The sequence below is a fragment of the Tiliqua scincoides genome, chromosome 3 (assembly GCF_035046505.1).
Source record: "Tiliqua scincoides isolate rTilSci1 chromosome 3, rTilSci1.hap2, whole genome shotgun sequence".
Taxonomy (NCBI): Eukaryota; Metazoa; Chordata; class Lepidosauria; order Squamata; family Scincidae; genus Tiliqua; species Tiliqua scincoides.
In genome coordinates, this window is record NC_089823.1 from 160,678,342 (window position 1) to 160,704,029 (window position 25,688).

The window sequence follows — 25,688 nt, forward strand, 5'->3', positions numbered from 1 at the left end:
CAGAACCAGCCTATGGACCATCCTTTGCTCACCATTGATTTATGTTGCAATTCTATACATGTTGACATTGAAGTCCCATTGGGACTCAAGGGGCTAACTTCCAAGTAGACAGGCATAGGATTGTGCTGAGAGCCTTTATTGTGTGTGTGTGTGTGTGTGTGTGTGTGTGTGTGTGTGTTTTAATTATTGTAATCTACAGATTGCCAAATATATAATTTGGAAATTATATATTATAAAATTCTAATCTAAAATGATATCTAATATATCTAAATGTCTAATATATCTAATCTAAAATGACATCTAATATGGGGCACAACTTGCTGAGTCAGGCCCATGCTAGTCATAGCAGCTATGAACATGTGTAGAGCTGTTCCCAATCTGGAGAACTCCGCATGAACATTGAAGTCCTCAAATACCACCAGCAGGGGGGGGGGAGGGACTGTCAATGCCACTGCTGTGATAACCTCAGCCAGTAAAGGCAGGAAGACTGCTGGGCAGCAAGGCAGGCAGTGGAATCCCTGGCAGAGGCTTAAATACCTACAAGGAAGGCAATGGATGAATCAGGCTTCTCTCTGCAGTCCCTCTCAGCCCAGGTCTTTTCAACCTCCCATCCTTGGTAATGAACAGCATCAAGACAGAACATCCTGCATTGTTCAGTCCTGAATTCTGTCTCCCTCCAGTTCAGACCTTTCTTTGATTCTCAAAACAGATATTTTCACAGGCAAAACACTATATCCTTTTGAAATTACTGACATGATCTTTTACAGGTTTACAATGTGGCTGTTTATGGTGGTAGCATGCTTGATCCAACAGTCTGCAAATACAGAGGAGTCGATAAGAAAAAGACACCTGAATCCTCAAGGATTTATGAATATTGTAAGTTACTTCTTCAGATGCATTTTGAAATACTGGTAGTACATTGCGCTGTCATGGGGGAATCTCATGCTTTTCATTTGAACCAATTTTCAGAATGTTTTTCAGGAAGATCTTCATCCATGCTCAGGTTATCCCAGAGTGGCACGTGATTCAGAAAGTGCTTGACTCAAGTCTTCCTTCCGCATTCTAGGATCTAGAGAACTCACAGAGCTTGAATTCATGTGCAGAATATTGGACAGGGAGTGTAGCCTGTCAGGTCAGCGGGGGAGGATAGCTCTTGCTTTCCCGATAGCAAAATGGCATGGGAGCGTAGGGAGATAACAAAAGAAGCAGGTGATCCCAAACAGAGCCAAAGAAGAAGACACAGGCTTGTTTGTTGCAGAAGCATGTATTGGTAAAGGATCAGGCAGAAGAGTAGTCAGTTAAACGGTCCAGAAGTCAGGGATACAGCAGGTCACAGTCATGAGAAGGCAGTCCAAAATCAGTACACAAACCAGCAGCATGGCATGCAGAAACTCCACCACAACAAACCACACCTTGGTGTCTGTGCTTGCCCATATATACCAGGGCCAGCCAATCAGAGTAGGGAGACCTCATAGTAACAAGACAGTCTTGTGACCCACTCTGATTGGCTGTCCAATGGTGCATTGCACCACTCCACCATAGCCTACATGACTCTGCACTCATCTTTCCAGAGTCACGTGACTCCCACCTGCAGCAGGTGCAGCTGACTGCATCAGCAGTGCTGCCTTGCTGATTGCTTCACACCAGGCCCAGATACCAAGACCTCCCGCCACATCCTGGCTAATAACAATCTCAAGCCTGTAATACCAAAAACCTGGCATAGTCGAATGGGCCACACGTTTTGTTTCTCATGTCCATCCATTCCTGTGCAGTGGTTCACCATGACAATGAACTAGGCAGTACACCTTTCACTACAATAGACCATTTTTCCTATGGTTGTTTATTGCGGGCTGGACAGTATCTCCCAGCAGGGCAATGGCCATTCTCAGCAATCAAATGGTGCTGGTAGTTCAACAAGTGACGGTAGCCTCCTTCTGGTGGCTGTAAATGTACAGTGGACTTCATCTTGGCTTTTTCTTTAGAAATAACTTCAGTCCATTCCAACCCACATAGCTGATCCGAAGCTCATTTGAGAGCATTGGAACTGAGATGAAGATCCTCAGATTTCAGGTCAGGCTCATGGATTTCAGGTTACACTAGTGTTAAAACTGGTGAAACATGGGGGCCCAATCCTATCTCCCACCAGCCCAGCACATGCAGAACTGTTAACAGAGCACATGCTGGATATGGGGGGGGGGGGCAGCAGACAACCCAGGAGATGTAATTTTTAAAAGTGTTTACTTACCTCTCCATAGGCTGCCTGGTTTCTAATGGATTTTCTTGGACATATGCCAACTCTTTTGCTGGTGTAAGACTGAGTAGATTCCTGGATGCAGATGCAGGCCAGAAGGGGGTTAGGATCTCAGCATGCGCAGCTGCTGCCAAGATCATCCTCCTACTGCCCCCTCCCACCCTCTGCCAAGCCTGCTCCATACCCTGAACTGCCAACAATCTTCCCCTAATTTTCACCCACTGCCAACTTGCCAGCAATGCTAGAGGCGAGAAGAGGTTTAGTAGGCCTCTGTAATCACAAGGAACCTCCAATTATTTGCCCTGGTGGCTGTGGCTCACCGAATGGTGAACTGGCTTTCTCAAGAGAAGCCCAGAACTTATGCTGATGGATTGTGAGAACTGTTGTTAGGCCAGGATTGGATTGTAAGGCATCTTATTAATGCAACTATGCCCCCAAATTTTAGAATCCTATTTTTGTGAAACATTGGTGCTCTAGTCAGCTACCAGCTGCAGCTTAGTAGGGAGAAGGCATGGGGAAATGTATTGGTACTAGACAGTTCTGATAGATAAGATGTAATTATTTGACATCATTTATTTCTTTATGAGAGCTTTAGGCTAGTCAAGTTACTTAGCACTACTTCTGGATACTTTTAGAGTTACCATCGGTTTTTTTCCTTGCAGAGTGAAATTATTGATTATTGGGGATACCCCAGTGAAGAGTATGAAATTCTGACAGCTGATGGCTATTTTCTACAGGCAAACAGGATTCCTTATGGAGTGCACAATCCTGGAAAAACTGGTAATTTATAATGAATTTTTTTTACAGGCCTCAATTTGTTTTTAATCAAGTTGTCCATGTTCATGTTAAATTGGTGCCAAACTCAAAAGTAAGACCTATGTTAGATGTCGTTTGTACTATGTGATCATATGCTTGGATGTCCTGCTCGCCAAATGGCAGTTGATAAGGTAAGGCAGCCAAGCCTGGAAGAGTTCTGAGCTCTTGCTGTAAACTAGCTCAGAAAAGAAATGCAGTCTAAATGGGATCTGAGGCTTTAGTACTTTGCCCCACATTTATGCCTAATAAAGGTTGACTTGACTTGACTTTGCCCCACCATGAATTTGAGTCCAATCTCTGGTCACCTGGTCTACTATTTCAAGTGGGGGGGGGGGGACTTCCCCTAGCTTTTTCCATATTAAAAATAATGTGTAGCATATACGCGAGCAATTGGGATAAAAACTGTGGCAGGAAAAAAGGGCTAAAGCTTCCTATTTCCCTCAAACTCCAGTTTTGTCTCCCTATATTTATATATAAGAGTATCCTCCCAAATTGGGCCATATCGTGAAATTAGCTGCACATCTTGTATGGCATTTAGTTTTATGACAGCAGAGGAGTATTCTGCCTTTGTGAAATGGCTGGTGATAGTGCATGTTACGTGCCACTGGTGGCCATTTTGTGAGCGCTGCCATAAGAGGAAGTGGCATCACTGTCTTCCTTCTGGTGTCCACTGCCCCTGGCAGAGCTGGTAATCCTGTGGTGGAGGTGGAATATGGGTGGAGAGGGGGAGGGATAGGAGAGTGTTTGGGAGGGGAGGGGGCACAATGGTGGGAGAAACAGGATGGATATTGACAGCAAGGACTTGTGCTGCTATCCTCATCCCATTCTCCCCTTACCTCTCCCTTAGTCACCCTGAACTTGTGCCAGCCATGTAGCTGATGCAGATCCAAGGTGACCCATTGGTTGATTTGAGGCTTACCCCTAGGTAAGGGAGCAAATGTTCCTCCAAGGCCTCTGTGATTGCCCCCTACACAGGATGCAGCACATTGCATTGGCAGGTTCAGGTCCAAGATGTCCAGGTCCAGACGACCCCTCCCAGGCAGGGCCCATGAGAGGTGGGTAGAGGAGGTAATTTGTACCTAGCCCAAGGTCAAAAAGGGGGAACAGGAGCCAAAGGACAAGCCCAGAAATTTCATGGGATCTTACATTTTCCAATCTCACCTGAACTCGTTTCCCACTTGGGATGCTGGGGGCACTACTATGAGCATAGTAGCGGCTGCTGCCGCAAGTGATATGTACCAGGCTGAGGAATGCATACATGATACTCCTCAACACAGTGTCAAACCTGGAAGGAAGCTAGCCTGATACAGTAGCTCTTTGGCTTGTGGATCCACTTACCATGAAGGACTGTGTAGCAACTCAGGACGCAGTTGCACATGTCGGTTTTGATACACAGAGGACACTTTCCATTCTAGTGTAAGCCTAAATATGATGATGCTAATTATCTGCAATGCTTTTCTATATTTAAAAGATTTTAGAGAGACTTAGGAGTGCATTTGGTTTTCTATATTACTGTATCAACCTACTGACACCATATGGGCTGGTAGACCTGGGCTCCACATTAGGAAGTCCAGTTGACATGGACTCCAGTACTATTCCGGCTGCCACCACCCTCCCCTACCCTGTTTCTCCTGCCTTCTGCCCACCCCTGTTGCCACCCTCCCCCACTCTGTTTTACCCCCTCCCTTTGGGAAGGGGCCCAAAAGAAACTATGTACCCCCTAATAAAATTCATCTCAAAGGCCCTGCTTCCAGCTGCCACCTTCCTGTCAAGGCAGACTGACTAACCTCAGATTCCAGTTTCTTTTGTTTCTTTTCCAGGAAATAGGCCAGTTGTATTACTGGTACATGGTATCCTGGCTGAGGGTAGGTTCTGGATTGCTAATCTCCCCAACAACAGTCTGGCATTCTTCCTAGCAGATGCTGGCTATGATGTCTGGATTCTTAATTGCAGGGGGACCACCTGGTCTAGAAGGCATCAGTATCTGTCAAATAAGCAAGACAAATTTTGGGACTTCAGGTAAGTTAAAGAAACAGTTCACAGTTTGGGCAGATGGGAAAAAAATCTTGGTAAAACTTTGCCTTCTACCCCTTTGCAGTTTTATTTCATGAGTTAAGTAACAGTTAACTCAAAACCTTGCGTTGAGGTTATGTTAAACATAGAGGCTCATTTCATAAAGTGAACTTCAGCTGCTTTTTCTTGCAGAACACCCATTTTTGTTTAAAACCCTATTCTATCAAGGATGTGTTTCCGTACCACTGCCAAAGGCGCATTTTTGCCCTAGTTTCAAGGTACCTCCAAAATGAGGTAAATGCTGGCGGAAAAAAATGTCAAGGTATTTCAGTATACCTGAAGCAGAAATACAGCAAATGCGCAACACTGGATGTAAAGACCCTGTAAATAACTGTTGCTAGGAAAAAGCAACTTAAAAAAAAACGGGTGGCTCTCAGTGGCTCGGTTGTATAGCCAATCTCTTCAAATAAGAGGTGATAAGTAGCTTCACACTGAGGCCAGAGACTTAAGTCAACCCCTGGAACTATGAAGCTGTGCTTACATTATGTTCACCAGAGTTTTATGTGACTAATAACCAGCACAACTAACCCCAAGAACAACAGGTAGTTATGAGAAGTGAAAAATATGACTGAATATGGTGAATTTGACTCCTTGTTCATATAGTACATTAGTTGTGTTGGTGCAAGAAGACATTTCACAGCTATATACTTCTAAGTGAAGGGCTACAAACAACGTGAATTCCAAAAGCCTTGTCCCTTACCATCAAAATTATTACAGTGGGGAGGGGGATACCCTGCAAACAATCCTCTATTTTCCAAAAAAAAAAAATTTTTTTGCCCTCTAGGGGCATAAAATGCAGTGATCCTAACACTCTGAAAACAGTTCAGAAAAAAAAGTTATCTATTTTCCACAGGGAAAAAAAAATCAGAAAAATTGGTGGGGGCATTTTTTTGGACCCCACTTCTTACCTCCGTTGTGTTTTTATAACACTGATACAATATGGTAAAATATGTTGTAAGCATTAACTAAATGCACTAAAGATATAGTGTTTGTTTCTGTACGCTTTCCACAGGACTATAAACCTGCAACTTCGTGCTGTAAGTGGAAACATTATCAAGCCCTATTCCAAGTATTCTTATACCAGTGCTACTCAAAGTGGTGGTCCACTAGCCATTAACTACCAGTTTGCCACAAATTTCCAGGAAAGAAACAACAGGAATAACAGGGAACAGATATGTTTCTGGCCCCTGGCACTTCGGAAACAAATGTTGCTAGTCTCTTTCACATAAGGAAAAAAAAAATAGCAGCCCCCCCCACCAGTGGCGTCACCAGGATTCGTGTCACCTGGTGCAGGAGGCCTGTGTGTCACCCCATGCAGTGGGTGGGGCAACACCCCAGGTGGTGGGTGTGGTGATGTACCATCGCCCCGCCCCCACTGGTTTTTGGGCTGTACCTTTTGATAGAACACAGTTATTTCTGTGTGGTTTGTTTCATTGCATTCTGCTTGAAATTACACATTGATTGATATAGAACATGATGGTCTTATTCCTCCAAACTCTGATTTTAGTGATTTTGAAAACTTGCAGTCACACACACACACCCCCCGTGTCAACTTACTAACACCTAATTGCAGCAGTTCTCAAACTTTTAGCACCGGGACCCACTTTTTAGAATGAGAATCTGTCCAGGACCCATTGGAAGTGATGTCATGGCCAGAAGTGACATCATCAAGCAAATTAAAATAAATAATTATAGGAGGGAAGAACCTCCTTCTTGGGTGTTTTTTTTGGGTTGTCTTCATTGGATCAGGACCATTCTGACGTTGTTGGAATCCTTTCAGCCTTCCCTTTCTGATGGACTAAAGCAAGTCCGCTTACTCATGAGTAAACGCGTGATATAACTCTGTTTCACTTTCCATAGGGCTCCATGCATTTTTTTCTTTACAGTTTTTTGGCCATAACGTTTGGAGGAAAGGAGCTATTTCACTCTAGTTTCTTGCATTGCATTCCGCTGGGAATTCTGCATTCAACAGTACACGGCTTGATGGGGTTGCTCCTAAAAACCACAATTTTAGTGCGTCATCCTCCCAGTGCGCGTCACCCCCCCTTGCGCGTCACCTGGTGCGGCCCGCAACCCCCACAACCCGCTAGCGACGCCACTGCCCCGACCTCAGATAGTTTGAAAAGTGCTGCCCTATATGATGGTATTTGTGTGTTGCAAGGACACACATCTTAACTCCATTTTTTAAATGTTTGTTTTGCAGTTTTCATGAAATAGGGATATATGATGTTCCAGCAACAATAAACTTTATTCTGCAGAAAACTAAGCAGGATGCGTTATACTATGTGGGCCACTCCCAGGGTTCTACAGCGGGTAAGTTGAGAGGAACAGAATGAAATGTGCTTCACTCTTAAATTCTTTCTGAAGCCTCAATCTCCCAGCCATAGGGCAGAACAGAACTAAGGGGGGGGGGGGGAAGGCTGAAAATCAGGTTCATAGAACATTTCACAAGTGAAACAAGAAAGGAAAGTGCAGGGCTCAGGTACACCCAGTGCTGCACCTTGGCTATGATCCAACTCCTCCCCACACTCTGGGGAAGGAGAGGAAAGCCCAGTCTGAAATCACAGGGATGATTTCCCACCATGATGACCAATCCCCATGAGGAGAGATCTCTCATTTGACCCTGGAGACAAGAGCCAGGGCTTCAAGGGGAGCATGACAAGATGGGGCAGAGCTTGCTTTCACATTCTTTCTATACATTTTGATAAGATCTGAGTTGGTCTGTATTGAGTAGAAAAGAAAGATCAACAGCCATTTTAGGCTGTTCCTGCTCACAGGAAAGCCTTCATTTATGGATATTTATGAATAAAATTTACCTCAATTTTCTTGACTTTCATAGCTTTGTTCTTTCAGCTGTTTTACATTATAACCACATTTCAAATGTTGTCCACACTCTTTTCCCTTTTGTCAAATTTCATCTAAAGTTCCATGAAGTTTGTTGACGTTCTTATGTTTATTTCTGTTCATTCTGATTTCGCATGTATTCACATGCCATATACTTCATTTTTTATGTGTGTTAACCAGCCAAAATAAATTTGCAAGCTAAACAAGGCTATGCTTTCACATTCATCCATTTTTGACTTTCATCCACGCTCTGGTCTCTAACCAGACAAAAATGCAAGCTATTGCTGTATCTAATTATCTTTAGCTATCATGTGAAATGTGAATGAACCTAGACTTTTATCCTCTTCAAGATGCGGGAACCACCTAATTCTTAACTCATGACCATGTGATATTCTTAGGCTGCAATCCAATATATAATTTTCTACATGTAAACCCCACTGAAAACAATTGGATTTACTTTTCAATAGGCATGCATAGGATGACACAGTCACACCGCTGCTTCATATGTTATCCATTATGTAAAGTTAATGTGTTGTGCTCAGGTTACAGTTTGCTCAGAGATATTTATTAAACAGAACAATCCTGTGCATGTCTACTCAGAAGTAACTCCTATTGTGTTCAATCAGGCTTACTTCCAGGAAAATGTGTATAGGATTGCAGTCTTAGTTACCTTTTAATTACAAATTTGATTACCCCAAGTTCATTGATGGTTCTTTTAGAATAGGTAATGTACAGTATACAGCCTTGTTATATATGGGTTTTTTATACACAGATTTGACTCAACACAAATGGGCCCTGCAAATGAGAAGGAATGTGCTGATCCCTGGAGAAGGGAAAAATAGCACCCCTTTAAAATCACAGTTTAAAAAACTGCTTTTTACTGTTGCAGAGAGACAGTCATACAAGTGATTACAAGTATAACCTAAGTGTCCACAGATTTGTCTATCTCAAAGCTGATGAGAATTTCCTTTAAATTAAAGGAAAAGAGTTCTTTAATAATGCCAGAGAGGGCAGTCAGCTGACAATCCATCAATCATTCTCTCTGCATGCTTCTCCCTTCTCCCTGAGCACTTGAAAGAAGGATAAATGGCAGTGATTATCACCTTCTCCATTCTTTCCCCCTTGCTGGGGCTCCTGGTGAAGGGAGGGATTGCTGCCTCCTAGTGAAGCCTAAGAGCCTGGAGAGAAACTTATTGTCTCTGTGTGCATGACAAAGGTCATCAAGGCTGTTTTTAAATCACCAGAGTGAAGGGACTTTGTTTTTTAAATTGATTTGCTATAGTGCGTTTTCTGCCATCCCTGTGAGTTCTTGGAATGTAACCCTCGTGAATAATGAGACTCAACCTGTATTACCATATTTGTGCTTTATTTTCAGATGAAAGTTCTGAAAGCAATGCTAGAGAAATCCAAGGCTAGTCTTAACCACCGGACAAAGATGGGGAGGTGTCAGGGGTTGGCCAGGTTGGCCACTGACTGAGGGTTCATAGGGATTTCAGTAGAGATGACATGAGCCTAACACACAGAATGTTTGTATGGAAGGGCACTGAATTTCAGGGCTGCAGGGGTGGTGATTGGTCCTTCAAAGGAAGGGCCAATTATGTGCTAAGCCCAACTCTTCTTGGAAGCTTAATTCAGCTCAAATACAGTATGGCTTGGCACCAACCATTCAAAGTTGTAAGCCACCTCAGAGATCACCTTCTGGCCTCCCCATCCATTTCCAAACTTGAGAAGAAAACTTGTGAATTTTCCCTGAATTTCCAGCACGATCAGCCCAATCCGAACTAAATCCCCCCCCCCCCCGATACAGCCATGCCATCGGAGCACTCCCTACTTCTGTGTATGTGTGGGGGGAGTAGACCTGGAGGTCTTCTCCAGGTAAGGGAACTTTGTTCCCTTTCTAAGGTCTAAGTCTTCACTGCCTGATTGTGCCACCAATTTTGATAGTGCAGTTCTGAGTGTGCTCAGGAAGGTGGCTAGAAGACAGGAAGAGGATCAAGGTGTTTGTTTCCAGTGAGTAAGATAGGGTTACAGCCTATGTCTTACTGAACAAAATAGATTTACTTGTGTTCAAAATCAGTGTTTATTTTGCTCAGTTCTAGGAATATGATATCATTGGCATCACTGCCACCAATACCGACCCCTTCATGGCCTCGACACAACCCCCCCCAGCTCAGTCTCTGTTCATTCTTCCTCCAGGCCACTGCATTCTTCCTACCCTCTTCTCCCATCACCCCCCATGCTTACTTACCAGCTCCGAGACTTGTTGGGAGGCCACTGGCCATGTGTGGTCACAGCCACATGCAGTGGCAGCCAAACTGTATAGCATTTCAACTTTTGTGACCGCCATAAAGCACACTGGGCTGGCAGACCACGGGGTCCAGCTTTTTCGCAGCCTAATAAGATTGGGCCCTAAGTTAGAGGCTTTCCAGCATGTTTAAACCTCTTTTGCTGGGGATCCCTGGGATTTGTAGCTTGAACTCTTCCTGTTTTAATAAGTTGAGCCTATGAGGTGTGTTGGGGGGCGGGAGTGGGGAGGGAGGGAGGCTCCGCTCCACCAGATCCTCCTCTCCATCAGATCCTGGGGGGCTCAGCGCCCTACACGAACGCCTTTAACTTGAGTAGCCCCATTGAGGGGCTACTTCCCTTACCCAGGAGAAGGGGACGAAAGTTCCCTTCTCCCGAGGTGCCGCCTGGAGTAGCCTATGGTGCGCAGGATCTGGCGGCAGCCGTTTTCAGTGCCACCAAAGCTGTGTGCCACGGGAGTTCAGGATCGGGCTGTAACACAGCTCCAAGAAAACCCCATTGAGCCGGCTGGGGTTTTACTGACTGTAAAGGGGTGAATGTTCCCTTACTCGGAGGACACCTGCTCAATTCCAGCATAGGATGCAACAGTAGCCATTTGGCACCTCTTTTCCTGCGCTGGTTAGGATTGGGCCTTCGTTATGGGAATTTATTTTCACATGTCCAAAACCTGAATACAGATAAAAGGTGTTAACATGTAAATCAATGCAAGTACTCCCCCCTATGTGAAGTCCTACAGGTTGTCCAATTGAGGTTTTTGAATTTTGTTCTCTTTTACAGGCCTCGTTGCATTTTCAGTCATGCCACAGTTGGCTCAAAAGGTCAAACTCTTCATCAGCTTTTCTCCTGGCTACACGTTAGAGGGCATCACATCCTCTCTTACAATTATTCTGTCACTTCCTGAGGAAGTAGGAAAAGTTAGTTTTTCTCTTATGTTATTAGTGTCTGAACTCATCATTCCAATTTTTTTTCTTATATTAGTAGTAGACAGTTGTGGCTGACATCCAATTGCTGCAGCATCCAACCGAAGCTGACATAAGTTAACATGTGCTATGTCCTGTATGCGCAGTTATGAACCAGATGATGTCCCTGATCACACAAGGGAGTTCAGAGGCTTCATGAGATAGATCAGTCCCTAAAAAAATAAAATAACCTATAAGTGTTATAGGAGGCTTAACTGAGACCATTTCAGTCAAGTAAGAAAGGTATCTCAGGGTGAGGAAACCTTGGCTTCACCACTATTTTAGCGGGGGGGGGGGGGTCATAGGACTCCAGGCAGCACACTACTTCCAGGGGGCAGCAATGTCATGGCTTCCGGGGTCCTGCCACCCCCCCCCCGCTCACCTCCAAGTCTTCTCCAAACCCGCGCAGAGTTATACTCTAGTCACATCCAGAAGGTGTTCCAATGCCTTCTAAGGTGTTCTGAGGGCTGAAAACTGTCACTTCCAGTTTTCAGCCCTTTGAACACCCTTCAGACAGAACCAGAGCACAGCTCTGGTAATGTTTGGAGGGGAAGGGGGCAGCCCTGGGAGGTGTACTCCAGGGTGGCACTCATTCCCGCTACACTGCTGGACTTCACAATTCCAAGTCAACAGGCTATAATCTAAGGCAGAAAAATCCTTGGACAGAACTGTAGTGTTTCATTGTGATTCAGGGCCACTGGCTGAATTGGTATCTAAAGATTTTTTGTGTTTAATTCCCAGACTATATGGGGGAATAAAGAATTCCGTTTATTCACTAAACGTATTAAAGACATGAATGTCAACCTGTGCAGTTATGCAGGGTTCGACCAACTTTGTCTCCAAATCATTTTCACAACAGCAGGATTTAATGAGAACAACGTAAATGCGGTAGGTGGACTCTATGTTCTTATTTATGTATATTGCTTAAAAGCCAGAAATATTGCTATTACCAGTGGTGTTTTATAAACTTCAGGAAGAATTGCACACAGGGGAAAACCAACTTGTGGGCAGGGGATCCTGGGGACAGGATGAGCAACATGAGTATGAAGAGTGCAACAAAAAGTGAAAGTGGGGGAAGTTACAAAATAAGGAAGAGAGACTCAAAACTAAAATAGTGCCTAGCTAAGCTTTCCTACTCATTCAGTGCCAACCCATCTGATTGCACTTATTGCTGACCATTCACTCCTGGATGGACCCTCAGAGTAAGCAACTGTTTGAAAGAAAAGAAAGAAGAGGGAAGGAAAAAGGAACACTTTAGACAGAAAAAATAGGGTACAAAGAAGTGTGAGGGGAATAGAAAAGAGGGGAAGGGACATAGAGAAACTGGGGTTTCCCAAAGGAATGTGGGGTTATGAATATGGGGGTTTACAGTATAGGAAAGAACAAAAAAGGGAGGACAATTGGACAGTTAGTGGAAATGGAAGAGAGAGAGAAGGTTCCTGCATTTCAGATCATGCTGAAAGGCTGTGATTGGAGAACAGTTCTTTGTAGCCAGAATCCAAGGGCTACAAGCAAGGGGTGAGTCTACAGTCAGGCTGTGAAATCACTTTGCTCACGTGAAGTGAAGGAACTAGTCTCTCGCACCAAATATCTCCTCAACTGATACCACAAGCCTTTGAAAGGAATTTGGCAGGAGGAATGTTTCTTGATCTGGAATCCTTGGTAGATGGGGAGTTGTTTGACAGCAGCCCAATACTGATTTCAGGCTTCCCCTAAAACAGGTCTATAAGAGCAAATACACAAGCACGCTGTCTCATACAGAGAAAGGAGGAAAGTCTGAAGCACTAAGTATGTCATCAATTTGACTGCGCATGAGACAGATGAGGAAAGATACAACTATAATGAGGCTGAGCCAGTGACCAAGGTTGCCATTCTATAGCTTTTGAGTTTGAGTGTGATAAGTTGGAAGAGCCATGAGGCAAGGGAGCCAAGACCAGGTGAACCTCTTGAGCTAAGGGCAGAGTACGAGTCTAGAGGCTGAAATGTAATGTATGGCTGTTTGGGGATCGTTGACTGGATACTGGAGCAAGCAACTTCAAAGTGCCTCCAATCAGGTTGACAGTCAATAGAGACAAAGTTTTCTAAAAGAATATAGATTTTAAAAAGAGATCCAGAGAAAGAAACAAAGGGCAGAGCAGAAGTCTCTTTTGGATGGTGAGACTATCAAAATGGATAGTGTGGACACATTCAGTGGAGAAGGAAATGCAAATATTTATGTCTTTGTTCATGTGTTTAGATTTCTATATCACTCTTCTGGTACTCAAAGTGGTACATAACATAAATTTAAACCTATGGAAGGTAAAAACATTTGCATAGAAATATTAGAATAAAATATAAAAAGTAACAACATAAAAGTAGCACAAGGGTTTAGAAGGGGGGGTCCCTACTTGAAATCCAAGCGAAACAAGTCTTTAAACCACACCGGAAACTATGTAATGACTGAGCTGTCCTGTTCTGGGATCTGATTCCAGAGAGGTGATGGCACATGAGAAAAAGCCCTGCACTTTGACACCATTAACCTGGCTTCAGATAGTGGCAGTATCTTAAGCAGAGCCCTATCTGATGATTGTAGGGGACATGCAGGATTATATGGGGGAAGGTATCCCTGTCCTTTGCTCTAAATGTCATCACCAACACTCTGAATTGGGCTTGGAAAGGAATGGGCAGCCAGTGTATCTGTGAAAGGAGTGGTATGACAGGCTCAGCACACTGAGCTCCAGGGAAATATTGGGCTGCTAACTGCAACTTCTGAACCATTTTCAAGGGCAGCCCCACATAGTGTACATTACAGTAGTCTAAGCAAGATTTCTGATGCTGATTCTAGTCCCAAACTTGCACGGGATGCAGCACAGGGCTGCCAGTCTGCCTGCTCCAGTGCAAGTTAGGATTGCACGCTTATTATTATTTGGAATGGAAACAGGGAGAGGTTTACAGGCATTGTCATCCCTCTTTCAGATCATCCTTTCAAAGGGGAATGAAAATATTGCTGTTGATAATGAGGTATAAATGGCTATAAAAGGGGCATTAATAGCTGGCCCTTTCTACATTGTTGTACCAAATTAGCAAGGAGGGAAAATTAGATCTCTCTAATTGCAATGGCTGATGTAGAGCTGTGTTAATGGGATGATGTCCACTGCATAACCGGGGAATCCTTATTAGAAAGCAGGATTAAGGAACACTAAAAACAAAGAGGCAGGCAAACAGGCAGGGTTGGGAAGGTGATCAAGTCAAGTAGCTTAACAGAAGGCTTGTGCTAGAAAATGCCCATGACAGACAAAACAGGACAGGGCTCCTATCTATACATCCCCCAGTGAACTGGTTTCCACATACATGGCATGCAGAAGCATGTAGGTTTAACTTTGCAAGTAAATTGCAAATTTAATTTGTAAATTAAAAGAATGGAGCACTGTTGTCAGATCCAACTGATTCAGGTATGGCTCAGCTGACACACCAGTCAAAGATGGGCAAAGGCTCCCACCCACAGATGCCACCTAACTATCCAGGGGCAGCTGTGGATCCAGGAAGACTGCCAGGCTGTGAATCTGCTCTAAGAAGGAGTGCTACCCCATTATTACGCTCCTGATGCAGAAGGAGTTATTAGAATTTGGACAAAGATTGCAACACATTTCTGAGTGGTGAATAATGGTATCTGGAAAAATTTCTGGGCATGCAGCCAGGAGTTTCTTGGGTTTGATAGAATTAAGGTGTGTCCTTTGCAGAGGACACATAGGTCTAAATGTAACTGAATCAGGACATGATGGTCTAATTGCACCTGAATTGGAAAGATTTCCAGAGAGACAAAAGGTTTGGCTGGGTGGGGGTTGCACCCATTCTTAGATCATTGGTGGAAAGGCTTTCTGGAGGTTGAAAAGACAGCCCAGGTGGCCTGGCCACTGGATATTTAGGCTTAATTTATTAAAGAAGACTTGTGCTTGCAAGCGAAAGAGAGCCCAAACTTGCAAGACCATAGAGGAAGGTGACACAGGGATACCTCCCAGTGGTATGGCTTCCCATTAATATGAACTTGATTAGAGGGAGCCATGCATGAACCACTAGTTTTGTTGTCATGCCACTGGCTTATACAATAAGGACATTTATTCCTTTCCTCCTTGAGCACTCTCTAAAGGATCTCCTGTGTAGAGTAAGAGATTTAGGGTGCAATCCAGCCCTTGACTTGGGCCAGCGCAAGTCCCTTGTGCTGGCCCAGGATGGTCGCAAACGTGCCATAAGTCACATTTGCGCCTCCTCAGGAGTTGGCTAGGCTGGCACACAGAGGCGCACTGGCCCATGGAGGCTGGAATAAGCCTCTGCACCAATGAAGACACTGAGGCTTGTGTTGGCCCAGCTGAACTGATGTAAGCCTCTGAGGTAGGCAGGAAGGGGGCAGGGAAGAGGTAGGAGGGAGGTGTTCCTGGGCGGGGGGACAGCGGGCCATGGGCGGCCCCAGGGGCGGGTGGACGGGGAGTGGGAGGCGGGGCTGGGATCTGGCAGTTATGCCAGATCCCAACTCCCGTTCCCAGGGCGATTGGAGTGGCTTCAAGCTGCTCCGCTCTCCTCGGACTTGTGCCATCTCAAGAGGTGACACAAGCTGAGGAGACCAATAAGGGAAAGGGCGCCTTTCCCAGAGGTAAGGGGAAAAGTTTCCCCTTGCCTCTGGCTGAACCACTTTTGGCCCTTATCCTGCACTTGATACAGCAGAAGCCTCCTGGTTTGCATGTTCCAGGGCAGGGCAGGATTGCGCCCTTAGTGCAACGTCTTTAGTGAGACTTGAATCCACATTCCTAAGCTAGCTTTGAAATGAGTTTCTCAGGAGGTTCCCCAGCTATCAAATCTGCCTTTCAAATAAGGATGCTTCAAAGTTGTGGGGAGAGAGATGGGTGAGAGAAAGTGTGCTGAGAGCAGTTAGAGCCAAGGAAATTGCCCAAGAACCATGCGGTGCCAAAAGTGCTTTCCCGGCTGCCGTAGGGCAGGTAGTGCTTGTGGAAATCTAGTTCTGCTACTACTACAAGCCCATAGGATTGGGCTATAAGCCAGCTATATATTCTAAGTAAGTTATGGTCTTAAATGTGCCTTTTAAACAACTGTTACCTCAAGGGTTCTGTGCCTTCTTTCTTGCAGTCCTATCCGTCCTAACTCCCCACGTGGTGAAGTAGTGGTGCTGGTGCAGCTTCCACTGCATCCCGTTGGGGGATTTTTGGCTGCTGGAGATCTCCTTGGAGTATGAGGTCATTTGTCCCTTTGCCCCAGTGTAAGCCCCAACAGTTCATCTCAGACCTGTGCCAGCTCAATCACTGTTGCAAGTCTGTGTTGACCTGTGAAGGCGGATAAGGCCTGGGAAGGGGGTTAGGATTTGATAGTTGCTGCACTCCCGATCCTGCCCCCTCCTGGGCCTGATCCACCATCCTACCTGCCCCATCACCACCCCATTCTGCCCACCCCTCTCCCATTCTTGCGCACACCACCTCATGCTTCCCACCTCCCACCAACAAGGTTACCTCCTTCGACAACCATATGGCTAGCGGCAGTGACAAGCTCACTGTTAGCAGCAGTGGCTAGCTTATGCACAATGGCTAGGGTGTTTGCTTTTTATTAAAATAAAAATGCATAAAAACACAAAACACTGCCTTTTTATTGTTAAAATATCCAAATAAAAACACAAAACATCGCATTTTGGTGTTTAAGATATTTTTCAGAAATTAAAATAGATTACTTCACCTGTTAGAAATAATACTGTGGCTGTATCTGCAGAACTATAAACCTATATCACCTACCTAGTACATTTTTAATGCAATTATAATTAATAATTATAATTTAATTAAAATGCACTATTGGAATAAAAACACATAACACCACAATTTGCTATTTTAATCAAGAAATTTTGGAGAAAATATCACCCAAAAAACCATACCCCTAGCAATGGCCTAGTTATGTTTGCGAGAGTCTACCAAGGAGCCTTACAGCTCAGTTCTATCCTGCGCTGGCCTGCGCTGTATGTGGGGCAAGGTTGGGGCTCACTGCAGCTCAACCTGGGGAAAGGGGAATCAACTCCCCTTCCCTCTGGTAACACTGCAGTTGCCTGAATGGGGCTACTCTGTGGATCTGTGCCACCTCCCTCTGCCCTGGTACAACCCTGGAATGCCTGCCCCCGCCCTCCCCAGATCCCTGCACTGGCGTTCCACTGCCAGTGCATACTTACCATCCACTGATGCTTCCGGGGCCACATTCGGCCTCCAGAGTCCAGCACTAATCCCCTACTCCCAATTTGCCCAGTGGTGCAGAAGTGCCCTACAACACTTTTGTAACACCTGGAGGCCGGTGCAGGGAACTTGGATTGCGCCCTTAAGAATATTCTCTGAGTGAGCAGAGATTGTTAGAGTGATTTCCCAAATGTGGCTTTCCTGGGAAGGGTGGCACAGGAGAGGAATGGAGCTGGTTTACTTTGTAGTTCCTGTACCTCAGTGGGTCAAGTTAGGAAATATCTTCTGCAGGGAAGATATTCTTGACATCTTTTTTTTTTTTCCCCTTCTATTCACAGAGTCGAGCAGATGTATATGTTGGAATCTTGCCTGATTTTATTTCTGTGAAGACAGGAATTCATTGGAGCCAGGTAAGATTTTCTGAATGTATTCCCTACAGTAAATGTCCAAAAGTAAATACAGTTCCAGAGCCCCCTGTCAGGGGCCAGCCCACTCGCAAGCCCCTGACTTATTTGGAGAGAGTGGTTTGGCGGCACTTGACCCCAAGAGGTCCTCCAGGAGGACCCGTGGCACTTTCACTGCTCCAGAGAGGGTAGTAGGAGGCAACAGACCCCCGACTTGGCAGGCACGCCCTTATAATCCAGAGAATGTATTGGGAGAGCAGGGTCTGGGATCCCTTTAAGGCCAACAAGCAGGGAGGGGAAGGAGCTGGGTGGAAGAAGCTGAGGAGCTCCATAAGCCAGGGAAGCCAGTGATGACAGGCAGTCTGAGGAGTGGGGAGGCAGACAGCCTGAGGGAAGGCTGCCTGCCTGGGTGCCCTTAAGGTGCCTCAGGCCCAAGGCAGGGGATCTGGGTGACTTAAACCCCCCCCCCTTGGAGAACTGTCTGAGGCCACCCCAAGCTGCCCATACCTACTCCTGACCCTGGGGGCATTTACTAGCAAGTAACACCTATGGCAACCTGCCCCAACCTGGCAGCTGGGGGCGGCGACTACGGCCAGAGGGCGAGACACCCCCCCATAAATGCCAAAATCTGTGGATTGTGAAGTCCATTTTAAAAAAGGAGAAAAATAATGTTCCTTACCTATGGCTCATGGCCCAATGCATGGAGCACCACAGATAAAATCTGCTACAGCATCATGCAACTGTTTCTGGCACTCCCAAAAACCACAGGTTGTGCCAAGACCTGCAATTCCTTCCCTAGGCCCTAGTGTACCACAAAATGCATTGTGGAAGCATTTTTGAAATTGTGTCATGACAGACACTTTGGGAAATGCTTCTGTGATGCTTTGGGGGTACACAATGGCCAACAAATTGGTTGCGGACCTCGGCATGATGTGAAAGTGGCTTCTGGGAATACCAGATCCCACCCAGAGTGCACCACAGAAACATTTCCCAAACTGTGTGTCATGACTTCTACATTGTGGAAGCACTTCCGTAATGCATTTGGGGACATACCAGGGCCAAGGTATGGGGTCCCAGGTCTTGCTGAAACTGGAAGGGCTTCAGGCCCCGTGGCTATCCATGGATGGTCAGATCCTTGGATGCAGAGACTGTGGAAAAGGAGGATCCACTGTATTTGCCTGAATGTTCTGTTTCTGCTGTATGTGTGTCAGTAGCTCTTTTGGCTGATTGTTTTAATCTGTTCAAATTAGTTTTCAAGTTTTCAAATATCTCAGATGTCATCATTACTAATTTTTAAACTTTTTTGTAAGAGCTCTATTATTCCAAGCAGATAGATAGTAGAAAATGTTCATTCTACAAATTCCTGAATTTTAAATTGCCACCAACTACAGTTCTGGTATATGCAAATGCTTCCTGCATCTCATGTACCATTATAGAGCTCTTCTTCCAGAAGGAGCATTACAGGTATAACCTAATTACAGGTGCAGCCTATCTATCCATGAATTTTTTAACCATGGATTTGTCTCAATGCAAATGGGGTGGGGTACTGAATGTCACACACACCTTTGCCTAAAACACTGCAAAAGGCTCTGCCTCGCCCAGGCAGGGAATAGCCCTGGAGCCCTGGAAGAAGTTCCCCTGGCAAAGGAACAGTAACATTCCTGGAGCCAGCCGAGGCTGAAGAGGGGAAGGGGGGCCAAGAACCTCTATAGCCAGAACATGTGCAGCGAGGTGGAACTCACTCACTCACTCACTCACTCACTCTCTCTCTCTCTCTCTCTCTCTCACACACACACACACACAGGTGCCGTAGCAACAGAAGGGATTGCTTTAAAAGAGACGAGGGGATTGCTTTAAAGAACCAGGGAGTGTTTGGCGAATTCCCCCACCCCAGATGGTGCAGGCTATCACAAAGCCTTCCCACCAAGCAAAGCATGCTATTTACAGCCCAATCCTCTCCACACTTTCCTGGGAGTAAGCCCCATTGACTGGAATGGGGCTTACTTCTGAGTAGAAATGCATAGGGCTAGTCCCTTAAAAGATCAGCATCCCACCTGTGAAAGAAGCCGGGCAGCTGGCAATAGGGAGGGCTCAGGAGGGGAAGCAGGAGGGGGAAGAGAGGGGATTGCTTTAAAAAACCCAGGGAGTGTTTGCCAAATTCCCCCCCCCCCCCATGATGCAGGCTCTTGGGAAGCCTTGTAGAGACAGGTGAGCAGAGAGCCGGACTACAAGTCCCAGAATGCTCCGGGGCAGAGGAGTTTCCATGATGGTGGTTGGGAGGGTTGCAGGAGCAGCAGCAGTGAAGAGGAGGAGGAGGAGAACCTGCAGCGCTTTTGGGAGGCTGCTTGGGACACAGAGGCTTCCCAAGCAAGCTCACCATTCCAACTGTGAAAGAAGTAGGACAGCTGGCAACAGGAGGGCTGAGTATGGAGGGGAGGGAATTGAGAACAGCTGCCTTAGTTTCCTTCCAACCAGAAGTGTCAGGCTGCAGCCTATGTGCTCTATGGACTCTAACTCTATGTTCTCAGCACAATGCGTTTTTTGTTAATTGAGCCGAGTCATGGAACGGAACTAACGCAGATAAATAGGTTCGACCTGTATCCACAAATTTTTCACTCATGGTTTTATCTCAACACTATGAGAAGAGCCCTTTCAATTAAAGGAAAAAAGTTGTTTAACAATAGCCTTGTTAATGTGAGAGGGCAGCTAGCTGACGATCCATCAATCATTATCTCTCCAGACAATTAGAACAGCTTCACTCCAAGGCAAGTGACCCCTCCCTTCCCCTGATCATGTGAAAGATCACTTTGCACTGGTGAAAGGAGGGGTCACTGGTTCAGAGTGAAGCCTTTCTAAGCACCTGGAAAGAGACTGATGGATTGTCTGCCTAATGTCTCTGTTTTACATCAAAAAGGTCAGAAAGGCTATTTTTAAATCACCTTGCATTGTTTTTTAAATGGACTTGCTTTAATGCAATTTTTGCCATCCACATGAGTTCTGGGAATGGAGCCATTGTTAATAGCAAAACTCAACCTGTACTTTTATGCTGAGAGGAGGCATACTGTACTGTACTGGGAGGAGGCTTGACAAAAGTAGCCCACCTGCTTACTCCACAGGCTGCATCAGCTCATGATCAGGGACAAGCAGGCACACTGCAGGTTAATTGGCATGGCAGTGATGTGGCGAGCTTAGGGCCACCCTGAGATGGGTGATGGAAGAGATCAGGAATAGCCATGAAGACTCCCTCAGTGCTTGTGAAACACAAAGGATTATGCTCAGAGTCTGAAAATTCAATTACAAAATTTCTCAACTGTAATAATAACAATAAAACAATCTGCAATATCCTCTCTTTTTCAACTGAAAATGCCCACAGGTTGCATAGATATGAACGATGAGATGAACTTTTTACCTTTAGGATTATTTGGGAAAGTAAATCCCAAACTCTCAGGGCACTGTGAGAAGAGGGGCCAGAGACTACTGACAAAGGACTATGCTCTTTGCCCACTCTGCTCTCAGTACCCAGGCTGAAAGAAGAGCATCACAGGCTGCCTCAAATTGATGCCTCAACCTTCCCAAGTGGCTGAGAAGGTACAAGGGTATAGTTCAGTTGCATACATGTGTCAGAGTGCACGGGGGGGGGGGTGCACAAGGCTTTGTCTGATGATCTTCCAAAATCAGGTGCTGTCACTGCGAACAGTACTATGTCTTCTAAACATTCAACCTAGCTAAAAACTTTAGCCACTGCATTTATAGTTTCCCAAGGGTAAAGTATGCAATGTGTGTGTGCCATGTGAGTCTACACATGTCTACTCATGAATTCATTGAGTTCAGTGGGACATACTTCCAGATACGTGTGTATAGGATTGCAACCTATGTTAATGATCTTTGAAATTGCGTTTTAGGGACCCCAATGTTTTGGCAAAGCTCTCACACATTGTGGGATTGTGATTATTCAGTTTTCTCGATACCAGCCACCTGGTACCTGAAGATGACCAGCCATCCTTCAAAGTTAAGAGTTTTGACAGTTCAGCTGATTTTAAACAGAATTTCATGTTCATCTTTCTAGATACTCACATCAAAACAATTTAAGTATTTTGACTATGGATTCAAGAACAAGGAAGTTTATAACAAGGTAAGAAAAAAAGGCAATACTTTGGAAATGAGTACTATGAGCTGGTCATTAAGAGGTCAAAGTTCAATATGGGCAGTGATAGGGGGTGGCCATGTTGGGTTCTGGATAAGGTCCTTTGGGTTTGGTCAGGGCCCTCCTGCCCCATTGACAATCCCCACTGCACACTAACAGCGCAATCCTAACAATGAATTAGGCTTGCGCAAGTCTCTTGTGCCAGCATAGGAGGGTCGCAAACATGCCATAAAGCATGTTTGTACCTCCTCAGGAGCAAGCTGTGCCAACACAAGGAGGTGCATGGGTACACGGAGGCTGAATCCAACCTCTGTGGCAGCTTGCGTGGTGAGTCTTGCATTGGCTGAGCTTGGCCGACTGAAAAGTCTTTGGGGTGGGCAGGGAGGAGGCGGGAGGGAGGCATTCCAGGGTGCAGGGCGGGCAGATGGAGGGCGGTCCCGAGGGTGGGCAGGGAGCAGGAGGCGAGGCTGGGATCTGGCTGTTATGCTGAATCCCAACCTCCGTTTCCGAGCAGCGCAGAGTGATTTCAAGCTGCTCTGCTCTTCTCAGGCTTGTGTCACCTCCTGAGGTGGCACAAGTCCAAGGAGACCCATAGGGGCTGCAGTGGTTTACCTTTGGCTGAGCCACTTTGCCCTATCTCACACCGGATACAGCGCAAGCCTTCTGGCTTGCCTGTTCCAGCGCAGGATAGAATTGTGCATCTCCCATCCTGTCTTCCATCAACCTTGTAACGGATGTTGCTGTTCCCCTCATGGATCTTACTGTGCTCATGGAGCTTACTGTGCACACTCTCAGCAACCTATGTCCACCTGCTACAGCAAGTACCTTAAGTCCTTCTGAACATGCACACATTCTATTAGGAGTAAAAGCCTTTATTGAAACAAACTGAAGTTAGTGCATAGGAAGTTGTCACCCTACCAAATGGTGAGCTTCTCAAGGACAACTTCAGGAAAGGTCAGTACACACAAAGCCATACAAAATAAGAAAGCTAGCTGGACTACACTACTTACAACTATCCTACACCCCAAGTTCAATCCATCTCGATGTTCAGAGACGCAGAGTCTTCAATGGCCATTGCCGGAGAAGAATGACACCTTCACAAAGCTCATTTTTATAGAAAACCTGTTTTAGACCCCGTGAAGTTTCCACACCAATCATAACTTCCTCATTATGCTGAGTCATGCCTTGTGAGCTCATCCCCTTGACCAATCAGGATAATTCCATGTACTCCTTGTGCTTGGCATGCTCTCCTAAATTTGCACCTGGGTGTTATCTTTTGGTTCTGAAGGAAATTTGGTGCCTCACTTGCTCTTCTTCTATCTTACTTCCAAGTTAACCCTTCTCCTCTCTTCCTGTTAGTTTTCTAAAACATCAGATTTCTGCAAAGCCATAAAGTTATTACATCAAAGAGATAGCCATTGATTTTTCTTCACATCAAAGGCTATTTCATGTTGTTGTCCCAGATCAAAGTACTCATCTCCTCAGTTACATTTCTAACTTCTACATTTCACATTATTAAATCTATAACATCCTAAAATACAACCCGCTCCCATGACACACCCCAATTCTACTTGGCTGCCAGCAAGTGCCCTCAGCCCAGATGTCCCGGTTGAAGACTGTACCTGCTCACTTCCCCCAGGTGCAGCTATGCACCAAGCAAAGGTGATGACTGATTGCAAGTATGTGAAATGAAGAGAGCAGCAGTAGCCTGGTGTGAGCAGGGCACTATCCACCTTTGTCTCAGTGCAATTGGCTGCCTGGCTGCTGGATGTAAGTGAGGCAAGCAGAGCAGCAGACAAGAGCAGCAGGCCAGGCCAATACTGGGGAAAAAACAAGGAGAATGATTTGCCTACTCTATTCCAATCCCAAAGTCACAAGAGCTTCAGCAATGGGACCCCTAACCTTTCAACTGTCTCTAATCCCTGCCACCCCTCACCTTGCACACCCAGCACAACCTGTAAAGAGAATATAACAGCTTTGTTTGTCACCTTCTCGTTTGTCTCCAAACTATGCTGAAACTTGTAGTCTCACCTGTTAGCAAAGAATTTGTTTTAGGGGAATTAATGAATCACAAAGCTCTTTTCAAACAAGGGATCTTAGACTGGATTGACAAACCAGCACATGATAGGAAAATCCCCCTCACTTAAGAAAGACTGAGAGAGATGACTTCATTCAAAAGATCACAGTTTTCTTATTAAAGAATGCATATAGAACTATTGCATACAAAGAAATCCTGTCTTATGGCAGTGGTTGCTTGTAACACAGAGTGTATTTCGAGCACCTGAAGCTTTACAGCCCAGTAGTATGCTTTTCCCCACTGTAGCATGCAGCTCTGCCAAACTGGATTTCTGATTCTGATGGATATAAAGTATATATCACCACCCAAATGCTAGGATTGGGGCCTCAGTCTAAGGAAGAGTATTTTTTTTTTTAGGATTAAGCTACACAGTGCTTCTGATTGTGTTCCCCTGCCCAGCATGCTATTTTAAATAGAAAAAAAGGAAATATTTTTTTCTATTTAAAATATTACACAGAGGGTGCAATTGGGAGTAGAGTGGCAGCATAACCAAAGTTTCAGGGGTTACATTCCAGATGCCCCACCCCTGCAAATAAGGAATTCTGCAGATTCTGGGGTCCACTCCCAAAGCTCTGACAATTATTTACCTGGAGCTTCTGGAGGTCTCTCCTGGCTTGCACCAGGCCAGCAACCCACTCTTAATGGCCTCCACAGGCTTCAGAATGGCCCTCAGCAGCTTCTGGAAGCTACTTCTGGTTTTCAGAAGCAAACTGGAAGTTGTCTCCAAAAATGGGAAGTAGCTTCCAGAGGCTTCTGCTTGGGCCATTCTGTAACCTGCAGAGGCCAATACGGTGGGTTGCCAACCAGTGCAGCCTGGGCCTCTGGAGGCTCCAGGTAAGTTATTGCAGAAAACAATTGTGGGGAGGCACCCATGCAGACCTTCTGTGTTCATGGATGGTTAAATCAGTGGATACAAGAGCCATGGATGAGGAGGTTCCACTGTAACGAGGGGGAAAAAAATCAGTTGGGTATGTGAAATGTAGGAGCTGATATGGAATTGACCAGTGAAACCTGTTTTCATATTTTTGATTTGTTTTTATCAACAGACTGTGCCTCCATTTTATAAAATTGAAGACATGATTGTGCCAACAGCTGTGTGGTATGGTGGAAATGACATTCTAACACCCAAAAAGGATATTGAACTGTTGCTCCCTCGTATCACTCATTTAGTTTTCCAAAAATATGTTCCCTCTTGGGATCATTTATATTTCATGTGGGGTCTTGATGCTCCAAAGCTTCTATATCGTGATGTGCTTTGTCTGATGCAGCAGTATAAATAAGATCTCATGTCATATTGAGGCATGTGGCAGAAATTGTATAAAAAATGTGATAGATGTGTTTTTAGAGCTTGTTTTTCTGAATACTTTCTTAAATAATTTACATTGTTACTAGATGTAACTCACCAACTAATCTTCATTAAGCTGGTTGTACTGGCACTATTTGTGGGGAAATGTAGTAGTTATACAATACACCCTTCTGAGAGACACATAACACAAGCATTGCACAGATGGGCGTTGGCTCTACCTTGTAGCTTGCTTTTGTTATTCTTCAAACATCTAAGGATGTGATCTTAAGGGTGCTCCAGGTGTTTCCCATGGATTTCAAATGTGTATTTTCCT

At 45.2% G+C, this 25,688-nt stretch overlaps 1 protein-coding gene across 1 annotated transcript; it reads left to right on the forward strand.

Moving 5' to 3' along the window:
• The first annotated feature begins 753 nt into the window (after nt 1-753).
• On the forward strand, nt 754-25,349 carry LOC136643748 (lipase member M-like). Its single transcript, XM_066619053.1, has 9 exons — nt 754-876; nt 2,914-3,031; nt 4,888-5,086; nt 7,344-7,453; nt 11,066-11,202; nt 11,989-12,135; nt 17,783-17,854; nt 21,915-21,980; nt 25,116-25,349. The coding sequence occupies exons 1-9, from the start codon at nt 754-756 to the stop codon at nt 25,347-25,349; spliced, it is 1,206 nt and encodes a 401-aa protein (XP_066475150.1).
• Nucleotides 25,350-25,688: the final 339 nt, after the last annotated feature.